This window comes from Aegilops tauschii, chromosome 2, assembly GCF_002575655.3.
Source record: "Aegilops tauschii subsp. strangulata cultivar AL8/78 chromosome 2, Aet v6.0, whole genome shotgun sequence".
Taxonomy (NCBI): domain Eukaryota; kingdom Viridiplantae; phylum Streptophyta; class Magnoliopsida; order Poales; family Poaceae; genus Aegilops; species Aegilops tauschii.
The window spans coordinates 541,179,042-541,190,112 of record NC_053036.3 but is presented as its reverse complement, the minus strand read 5'-3'; the positions used below and the strand labels follow the sequence as shown (position 1 = coordinate 541,190,112).

Here is an 11,071-nt window from a genome sequence, read left to right as displayed (position 1 = left end):
AGATTGTATGATTCGAAACAAAATGGTCTACATATGCGTATTCTTTTAAAAGAATCACAAACTAGACATGTATGTACATGCACACCGTCACATATAGCACATAAAGACTAGAGTTGGGTAGTTATAAGATTAATGAAATTGTATCAGCGAAATGCAATTGTACCTACACCATCCATTCGGACGGGGTTGCATCAAGATCTGTAAAAAGCTGGGATAGGCAACCAAAGCTACAAACTCAATGGTTGTCCACGGATCTGTCGAGAGCCTTACACTGTGGTCGATCCATGCCCACCACTCCACAAGCTCTGAATTTGGGTCAGACTTCCGAAGTGGCCTATATGTGGGCAACCGCCAACAAATCTCCTTTGATGCATACCAGAAAATATTAGTTTAGCTGAGAGTTTTCTTTTGACAGGTAGTTTAGCTGAGAGTTCCTTTGCGTGAATTCCGATGTGAAGTGGCTGCACTTCTGTTCAGACTCAATGGATGGACAGGCCCGGAAATGTCCGCCACATTGGCCTATGTAGATGATTAGAGGATTGGTGCAACTCACGATATATTGATCAGATGCATATGCATGTATATATAGGTACAAGGGCAGCCACGTCCTCAACTATACAAGGAAGGAGGACGGCTTGTGGTACAAGAAATATACATGCAATATACATATCTCAACACCCCCGCAGTCGAAGCATCGGGACGACCGACGCAGAGACTGGAGCGAAAATCCTCGAAAGACGCCGTAGGCAACCCTTTGGTCATGATGTCCGCAAACTGTTGGGAAGTAGGGACATGGAGAACCCGGATGTGTCCAAGAGCCACCTGTTTCCGAACAAAATGAATATCTAGCTCAATATGTTTGGTGCGGCGGTGATGAACTAGGTTGGCGGAGAGGTAAACAGCGGAGACATTGTCGCAGTAGACAATGGTGGCCTTGGCGACAGGACAAGAGAGCTCATGAAGAAGCTGACGAAGCCAGGAGCACTCTGCAACAACATTAGCCACGGCTCGATACTCGGCTTCAGCACTGGAGCGAGAAACAGTGGCTGCCGCTTAGACGACCAAGAGATCAACGACGGTCCAAGGTAAACACAATAGCCCGAAGTGGAACGTCGCGTGTCAGGGCAGCCGGCCCAATTAGCATCCGAGTAAGCAGTGATATCCAGAGCCGGAGAGGCATGGAGAGACAAACCGAAATCCAAGGTGCCGCGGATGTAATGGAGGACCCGCTTGACCGCAGTCCAATGAGCATCACGAGGAGCATGCATGTGTAAGCAGACCTGCTGAACGGCGTACTGGAGCTCCGGTCGTGTCAAAGTGAGATACTGAAGGGCGCCCACGATAGACCAATAAACGAAGCGTCCGGAGCAGGTGATCCGTCAGTGGCAGAGAGCTTGGCCTTCGTGTCGACAGGAGTAGGCGCAGGTTTGCAATTAAGCATCCCAGCGCGATCAAGAAGCTCATGAGCATACTTCCGCTGATGAAGAAAGAAGCCATCCGCACGTCGAACAACCTCGATGCCGAGGAAATGGTGCAGAGGACCCAGGTCCTTAATGGCAAATTCAGCGCGAAGACGATCGGTAAGCTATCGAAGAAGAACACTAGAGCAAGCTGTCAAGATGATGTCTTCGACATAAAGTAGTAAGTAGGCGGTAGCATCCCCGTGTTGGTAAAGGAACAGCGAAGCATCGGAGCGAGCGGAGCGGAAGCCGAGCTGATGAAGAAACGCTGCAATGCGCTGGTACCAAGCGCCTGGAGCCTGCTTGAGCCCGTACAAGGAGCGAGAAAGCAGGCAAACATGCTCCGGACAAGTGTCGTCGACAAACCCCGTAGGCTGCTGGCAATAGACCTGCTCCTCAAGATGGCCATGGAGGAAGGCGTTGGAGACGTCCATCTGGTGCACCGGCCAGGCACGAGATACCGCGAGCTGAAGAACAGTGCGAATCGTCCCGGGCTTGACAACCGGTGCGAATGTATCCGTGAAGTCAACGCCAGCGCGCTGTCGGAAGCCTAGGACCACCCAACGTGCTTTATAGCGGTCGAGGGTGCCATCGGGATGAAACTTGTGCTTGAACACCCACTTCCCGGTAATGATGTTGGCGTGCCAGGGGCGGGGAACAAGCTGCCAAGTCGCATTGCGCTGTAGAGCCTCAAATTCCTCCTTCATCGCTGCATACCAAAGCGGGTCGCGAAGAGCCATACGAGCGGAGGTCGGAAGAGGCGACAGTGGCACCATAGACGCCGGACAAGCATACTCATCAGCGGAGTAGCGGAGACTCGGCCTATGAACTCCCATGCGTGCACGAGTGATAGGACCAGCGGGTGGTGGTGCAGTAGCCGTAGAAGCGGCAAGTGCCGGGGGCGCGCCAGGCACTACCGGGCTGGGCGACTGCACCGACGAAGCTGGTGAAGGCGCCGGCGTTGCCAGCGAAGAGCCCGGCGTGGCCGACGAGGCCGGCAAAGACTCCGACGAAGCCAGCAAAGGAGCTGGCGAGGCCAACGGTGCACGAACCAAAGGAAAAGGTCCCAGTGCAGCACGTCGGTGAGTAGAGCCAGACAAGGCGTGATCCTCTCCAGCGGGTGGCACCTCCATTTGTTCCTGTGCAAAAGGAAAAGAGCACTCGTCGAAATAAACATGCCTAGAGGTGATGACACGGTGAGACACCGGATCATAACATCGGTAGCCTTTAGTGATAGCCGGGTAACCGAGGAAGACACAAGGCAAGGATCGAGGGGCAAGTTTATGAGGGGCAGTGGTTGCGACACTAGGATAACAGAGGCATCCGAAATTGCGAAGACCGTCGTAGGATGGAGGAGACCCAAAGAGAAGATGATGCGGGGTGTAGTTCCAACGGACATGACACGGACGAAGGTTAACGAGGAGGGTGGCGGTGGCAAGGGCATCCGGCCAAAATTGGGGTGGCATGTAGGCGTGAAATACAAGAGTGCGGACGCAGTCATTAAGAGTGCGAAGAACGCGTTCGGCCCGACCGTTTTGCTGGGAGGTGTATGGACAGGTTAACCGAAAGATGGTGCCGAGGTTGGAGAGAAGTGTACGGATGGTGAGGTTATCAAATTCCTTCCCGTTGTCAGCTTGGAGAGCATGGATGGGACGAGCGAACTGTGTAGACACATAGGAGTAAAAGGCGAGGAGAGTGGCGGGAACGTCAGATTTCCGATGAAGCGGAAAGGTCCACACAAAATGAGAGTAGTCATCGAGAATAACAAGATAGTATAGAAAACCAGAATTACTCGTGATAGGTGATGTCCACACATTGCTATGAATTAATTCAAAAGGATAAGAAGCAACTGTCGAAGAAGAACTAAACGGGAGTCTAACATGTTGGCCCATGCGGCATGCTTGACAAGAATGAGCATCCGCTTTATTACATGAAAAGGAAAAATCCTTGACTATCTGACGAAGTGCGGTGGAGCTAGGATGACCGAGACGGGCGTGCCAAAGATCAATGCCGGCGGAAAGAGCGAGAGGTCCAGTGCGTGATGATGATGAAGGCTGGATGGGGTACATGTCACCGGGACTGTCACATCGGTGAAGAACCATCCGGGTGCGGGCGTCCTTAACAGAGAAACCAACTTCGTCCAATTCGACAGTTACAAAATTATCACGGGAAAGATTACGAACAGAGACTAAGTTCTGAATAAGTTGAGGAGACACGAGCACATTATTAAGAGACAAGGGCCTAGACGTAGAAGGAAAAGGAGTAGAGCCAACGTGAGTAATGGTTGGGGGGCGTGTAGAAGGCCTGGTGTGCCGTTGGTCGAGGCCCGAGAAGTCCTCGAAGTGGAGCACGGGGAACCGGCATTGTATAGGCGTGTACAACCCCGGTCCAGGGATTGTGGCTGGTGCCCCATGGTGGCGAGGGAAGTTGCTGTTGCTGGCCACCACCACGCTGTTGTCCACCGCCGTTGTTGGAGCGGTTGCCACGGCCACGGCGACCACCACGGCCGCGCAGGTCACCCTGGTTCTGCTGCTGTTGTTGGGGCGGGGGCACCGGCGCCGGGGGCCGAGGCGGAAGGGCGCCGTAGGGGGCGCCGTAGCCACCCGCACCAGCGGCTGCTGGAGGCACCGGTGGGCGAGGCTGCGGAGGCAACGGGGCGCCGTGGCCCCCGGCGGGAGGTGCTGGTGTAGACCCGCCGTGGGAATAGTCGGCGGCGAAGGCGGTATGAACCGCATGAGCCCGCGGGTTCTTCAGGCGATGCTCCTCAAGACGTAGATAGGCCACCTCCCGTTCATAAGTAGGGTTAGCCATAAGAGTAAGATTGGACGCGGCATTACCGAGATCTCCGTTGAGGCCGGCGGTGAGGGTGGAGAGGAGGAGCTCGTCCCCAACCTTGAAGCCGACGTCGTTGAGCTCGTCAGAGAGAGTCTTGAGGCGCATGCAGTAGGCGTCGATGGAGGAGTCGTTTTGATGGCAACCAAAAAACTCCGTCCTCCTTCCTTGTATAGTTGAGGACGTGGCTACCCATACCTATATATATACGTGCAATATACATATCTCAACAGCCTAGACACGTCAGCCCCACCCTTAAACCTCCCAAAATCAACCTCCCCCCCCCCCCCCCTCCCCCCCATCCCTTTGCCCGACATGGTAATCGTCTTTGGTCCTGCCTCCACCCGGAGCACCGCCCCCGGACATATCCACCTCCCGAAACAAGAGGCCAAGCAGGTTGCACATTTTCTCGAGACGCATCGGAAACTTCAAGGTCGAGAAGTGCGTCAACAATTTCTTAATGATCTTGTGGAGCATTTGTGGAGACATCATGAAAACCAATAGATTCGTGACATTGTTTGATTTTTTATGTTTGAACTATGCACTCCGAATAATATTTATGTCGAACTACTTATTTCTATGTTCAACCTATATCTTTCGACTATTCAATTTTGATTGAAAATAAAAATAAAAATGGGCAAATAAAAATAGGCTGGACATATGAGAAGGGAAGAAACGGGGACGTTCTTGGGCAACCATATTTTTAAGCACAAATGGGCTCTGTCCGCGAGGGCTGAAATTTGAAGCCCCCCCCAAAAAAAAAGATGCCCTAGTTAATCATGGAGGCCCGTACCGCCGTACGCATTGTGCCTCTGGCCGACGTTCAATCGTTAAGAAACTACTGAGGGAACATAATTTGGAACAACTGCGTACGTGCACTCCATGTAGGGGACATAATCCGGAGCACTACGTATGCTGCACTCCATTTAGGAACGCAATTGCGTATGGTGCTGCTGGAGTGGCAAGCCGCACTGGGACAACCGGACAAGCGGTCAATGTTGATGGAGTAAGGCCGCTAGTTCGGCGCCAAGTGGATGATTTTGATGTGCTAACAAAATACTAGCGGGACAAGGAGGATTGATCCAACGATCAAGCGGCAAGAAACCGAGTGATGTTCTGAAGATCGATTCGATGTTGATAAGTTTCCGCGCGACAGATTCTACAGGCGCTCATCATTCTTTGACCAATGCTGGATTGCTGGTAATCAGAGAGCTGGACGGATTTGGACGCATCGATCATGGCCGTGGATCGACCAAAAGTTGCCGCCAGTCTTCCGGCGTTCAATTGGTGCTAAATAAGTCGGCAAATTTAATACTACCAGTTGGCAGTTACTTAAAAAAAATACAGTTGGCAGTGTTGGCCGCGGTACGGATGTTCGGCCGTCGGAAAATCCGAAAGGGAAATTTACTTTGAAAATACACAACCTGGCACCTGCTAGGATAGCAGTATACATATACAGTTTAAAAGAGATCTAGCTAACCTAGTACGCTGCATGTCATGTCCATTTAGACGCCTCAACCTTCGCTCCTCCATTGGCCAGGCCAACCGTACGTAGCTTTCCATGTCAAACCCGAAGGTAGCTGGGGTCTCGTCCGTGCTCCCGGCACATCGCCGGTACCGGTGTCGCCGCGGTTGGCTAGATGTGGCTTCCGCTGCGGCGCCGTTCTTGACGAGGCCTGGCTCGCACAATGACAGAAGAAACCAGCCTCTTGGTCTTGGTCTTGGCCTCACCTCCGGCAGTCATCGTCTTCTTCCTCCCCTCTACTCGACTCGCGTCAGGGCTCGGACGATGGTTCCTTCATGTATCGGTAAGCGTGCGCCATATATTACTTTGCTTGTTTTCGTTTTCTCTCAAGGGTAACTATAAAAATGGGTAATAACAACATGGGTGCCATAGTGATAAATGTAAGATGAATATGTGGGTGACTGCGTGAATGTCATGAACTTATAACTATAATCTGAACTCGGTGACAACATTCATGACATGGTTGTAACTCTAGGCAAACAAGTTAAAAAAATACCTAGATTATTGCTAAGATGGTAATAGTAATCTCTTGCTCACAAAAAAAGGTAATAGTAACCTCGACTTTAGCCCATGCATTCTCAAAATGCACCAATAACTCCATAAACCCTGTAAAAATAGGTATATAAAATGTTCTGACACTTGATTTCATGGCATTTTTAACTCATTTATTTTGTTTTAAATTGAAAAAAATAATGTTCATATTTTACTAAGATTTTGTAGTGAGTGATGTGTTAATTGATTTGTGACACACGTGTATCTCTTTTTTTTTTAAATAGCAAATGGTGCGAGGACGTTTGTTGGAGAAAATGCAAGCCTGCAAAACATGGTATGTACATCAGTGTTGATTGTTGTTTCTATTGAATATTCGGGTCTTGTGTCTGTCATATGATTCTTTTCTCAACTAATTTAGGAACGGAAGGCAAGAATAAAGAAGCAACTCCAGGAACCCAAATTGTCGCCATCCTCGTACGACACCGCATGGGTGGCTATGGTGCCCTTACCGGGCTCGTCTCAGGAGGTTCCATGCTTCCCACAGTGTATTGAATGGATACTACAAAACCAACAGATCAGTGGATCTTGGGGTCTTGCTCACATGGACTCCTCAGTCAACAAGGCCACCCTCTCATCCACATTGGCTTGTGTGCTTGCACTTCAGAGATGGAATGTCGGGAGGGAACATATTAGGAGAGGTATAAAATTTGAGAACATATTAATTTACTTGCTAATAATGTTGTTTTAATCTCTCACATTTTTAAGTTTACAAGGGTCTTGATGCGATGATAATGATATACTCAGGAATACATTTTATCGGCAAAAACATCTCCGTTGTCATGGATAAACAGATTGCTGCTCCTATAGGCTTCAATATCATTTTTCCTGGTATGCTTAGCCTTGCCATGGGGATGGGTTTGCAGTTTCCTGTGAGAAAAGCAAATGTTGATGGGATTCTGCATCTCCGGGAGTTGGAACTAGAAAGGTTTGTTGATGACAACTGTGGCACGATTTCGCCATAAAATGACTCTAGCATGAAATTTGTACTATTTTCTTTCCTGCCTAGTTCTAGGAATAGTTTTCAAAAGTTAGATACTTAGTTTGCTTTTTTTTCCTTACCTTTTTAGTTTGCATTTTTTTTCTTACCTTCCTCAGAAAATTAAAACTTCCTACAAGATGTTTGCCCTCTGAAAGTATTTATGAGAGCCATAATTCCATCCAATAAGAATTAGAGTATCGCACATGTACTACCATGCAATGGAATATTCAAATATCCTTACATATGACTTAATTCAGACTTGCGGCGGATAAATCTTTTGGGAGAGAAGCATATATTGCTTATGTTGTTGAAGGACTAGGAAACCTATTGGACTGGAATGAAGTTATGAAGTTCCAGAGGAGGAATGGATCGCTATTCAACTCTCCCTCCACAACTGCTGCTGCATTAATCCAAAATTATGATGACAAAGCCCTCCAGTATCTAAATTTGCTTGTCAGTAAGTTTGATGGTTCAGGTGGGTCTTTTTTCCTTTCATGCTAAGAATTCGCAAGGGCGTACACTATTTTTAAATGCCTAACAACATTAGAGTTTTGCAGTGCCAACAGTGTACCCAACAAACATTTATTGCCAGCTTTCAATGGTGGATACTCTTGAAAAGGTCGGAATATCTCGGTATTTTTCAAGTGAGATAAAAAGCATCCTGGACATGACATACAGGTACTTGTGACCTATGATCATAAAAAAATTGATATTTCTCTTTTGAAGCTTGTGCAAACTATATCCACTTTGCAGGTGTTGGTTACAAAGAGATGAGGAAATCATCCTGGATGTATCAACATGTGCAATGGCGTTTCGTATCTTACGAATGAATGGGTATGACATTTCATCAGGTACTTGTGCAGAAATTCCCTATCTTCTTATGTTATGATAGTATTTTTTAGTGTTATATTTGATTCAGTAATTTCAATCTGATGCAGATGAGTTGTCTCATATCGATGAAGCCTCCACTTTCCATAATTCACTTCAAGGATATTTAAGTGATACAAAATCCATAATGGAATTGTACAAGGCTTCAGGAGTTAGTGTATCAGAAAATGAACTAACCCTCGATAATATAAGTTATTGGTCAGGGAACTTATTGAGGGAAAAGATATTTCATGATGACGTGCAAAGTAGGTCGATATTGGCGGAGGTGCTTGCATGAAATTTAAAACTCAGATAATGTATTGATTGAATATTGACCAGGTTACAGTTTATGTTTACTTGTATACCTTTATAATTTCAGGTGGAGTATGCTCTTAAATTTCCCTTTTATGCCACAATGGATCGTCTGGATCACAAGAGGAACATTGAAAACTTTGATTTGAGTGGTTCGCAGATGTTGAAGACAGAACACTGGTAAGAGTTTTACTTCTTGAAAAGATTTGTGAGCTTTGAATCATATAAATATAGATGTCGTTGGACATCAAATTCATTTTGGTGAATCAGGCCATGTTGTGTAAACCAAGATATTTTAGCTTTGGCTATTGAAGATTTCACCATCTCTCAATCTGTTTACCGGAGTGAGCTCCAGCTTCTTGAATGGTAATTTGACAAATATGCTCTCTTGTCTTAGTAACTTCGCTTCTTAGAGAATTTCCCATTTTTTGTGTCAACAGTTGGGTGAAGGAGAACAAGCTAGACCAACTATTGTTTGCACGACAGAGGACGACATATTGCTATCTCGCTGCTGCTGCTACCATGTTCCCTCCTGAATTGTCTGATGCTCGCATTTCATGGGCCAAAAATTCTATACTCGTAAATATTGTTGATGACTTCTTCGATGTTGCGGGGTCAAGAGAAGAATTAGAAAACCTTGTAGAACTAATCGAGAAGTATGATTTGTCATCTTGATTTATTTATATGTTCTTTCTTAGCACCACTGATGGCATCTTCTCTCTAAAGATATTGTTGTTGTTGTTGTTTCTAACAAGTCATTTTCTGTAATTTGCTAATGTGTGTCTTAGGTGGGATGAGCACTACAAAGACGAATTCTACTCTGAGCAAGTACAAATATTGTTTTATGCCATTTACACTTCAACGAGCCAGCTTGGAACAATGGCTTCTGTTGTACAAAACCGTGACGTCAAAAAGCACCTAGTAGAAACAGTGAGTTTCCTGCACGTCTACCATATTCTGAGTTTCTTTTGTTCAACAATGAAACATTGTAATTCATTTGTAGTGGCTACAACTACTAAGGACTATGATGACCGAGGCAGATTGGCGGATGAGACAATATGTGCCAACAGTTGAAGAATACATGAAAGTTGCAGTTGTGTCATTCACAGTAGTCCCCATTCTGCTCCCAGCATCATATTTTGTCAGGCAAGCACTCTTGGCTTGTGTTGTAAATAGTCAAGAGTACAACGAGTTGTTCAGACTAATGGGCACTTGTTGTCGCCTCCTCAATGACATCCAAGGCTTTGAGGTATTTCTTCCCCCTTCATGGCTTAAATCTTGGTTTAGTATAGCTCTGTAAGCATATCATTTTTTACGTATATGGCTTCACATATCACTACACGAAAATTCTTTGTATACAATATTTTGTGAGGCTATAGGAACCAAGTAATCCTCACAAAAATCTAAATTCATAGATATTAATGATATTATTAAGAGCATATACGTTGAGAAAATAAATCCCATGTTTGCTTTGGAAGTTTGATTCATTTACTACTGTTTATGCATCATGTGTATCCTACTGCGCATATTTGATAAGAGAATAGTAGCTACTCATATCTTTATCAGTCACTTTCGTCATTTAAGTCGTAATTGGGCTGTTTTGACAAATTTTTATATACTATTGATACAGAGGGAGAGCAGCGAGGGAAAACTTGATAGTGTTTCGCTACGTGTTCTCCACGCTGACGGTTCTATGTCCATTGAAGCAGCTAAAGACTCAATAAAGAGGTCCATAGTCTCATGTAGAAAAGATTTGCTAAGGTTGGTCCTTAAGCAAGATAGTGTTGTTCCTAGGGCATGCAAGGAGTTATTTTGGAACATGTGCAAGATATGCCACTTGTTCTACTCTCACACTGATGCATTTACCTCGCCAAGTGAGATGGTCACCACAGTGAATGCAGTTATCAATGAGCCACTCAAACTCCAAATTAGCAATCCATCTTTTGCTACACAATCCGAAAAATAAGGATGTCATGTATTTTTACCAATTTCATATGGATCAGCTGACAAGGTACACTTTTCAAAAATAAAAGGGATGAGATGATGGTGCACCAGAAACATATACTAGTTGGGTGCTGGCTGCGCTGATCTGAACATTCATCTTGGGTGAAGATAGTTATATTCTACAATAGTTCATGTCTCTTCTCTAAAGGTTGTGCTACTCTCAGAGTTTGTGCTTGTTGGTAGTATAGTTTTCCTATCTTGGTCCACATCATTTCTGGTTGCATGTTTCACAAAAAAAACTGACAGGACCAGTCTCTGTATGGATCTTGTTTGTAGTGTGATCAACTCAACTAATAATGGACAAGACACTATAAAGAGGTACATCATTTTTCTACAATGGACAAAATATCATCTGAGGCCAAAAAAATAAAGATACAAGAATGAGATAAGCTTCCAATGGCACAACCATCACAAGATGCAACCAAAAGAAATGCCTTCAAGACGAAGACGCATTGAAGTAGATCTATTAGAACCAATGTGGTTGTTTGTATTTCATTTCTTCTAAGCCGACGCTCTTCTTACAAGAGGAAGCACTCACTG

At 45.8% G+C, this 11,071-nt stretch overlaps 1 protein-coding gene across 1 annotated transcript; it reads left to right on the top strand.

The window, feature by feature from the left end:
- Positions 1–4,607: 4,607 nt before the first annotated feature.
- On the top strand, positions 4,608–10,493 carry LOC109764882 (ent-kaur-16-ene synthase, chloroplastic-like). Its single transcript, XM_040400565.1, has 14 exons — positions 4,608–4,725; positions 6,594–6,643; positions 6,728–7,007; positions 7,114–7,294; positions 7,606–7,823; positions 7,906–8,026; positions 8,102–8,199; positions 8,287–8,501; positions 8,595–8,707; positions 8,798–8,893; positions 8,968–9,183; positions 9,316–9,457; positions 9,531–9,776; positions 10,158–10,493. Exons 1-14 carry the CDS (start codon positions 4,608–4,610, stop codon positions 10,491–10,493), a joined length of 2,430 nt encoding a protein of 809 aa, XP_040256499.1.
- The last annotated feature ends 578 nt before the right edge of the window (positions 10,494–11,071 follow it).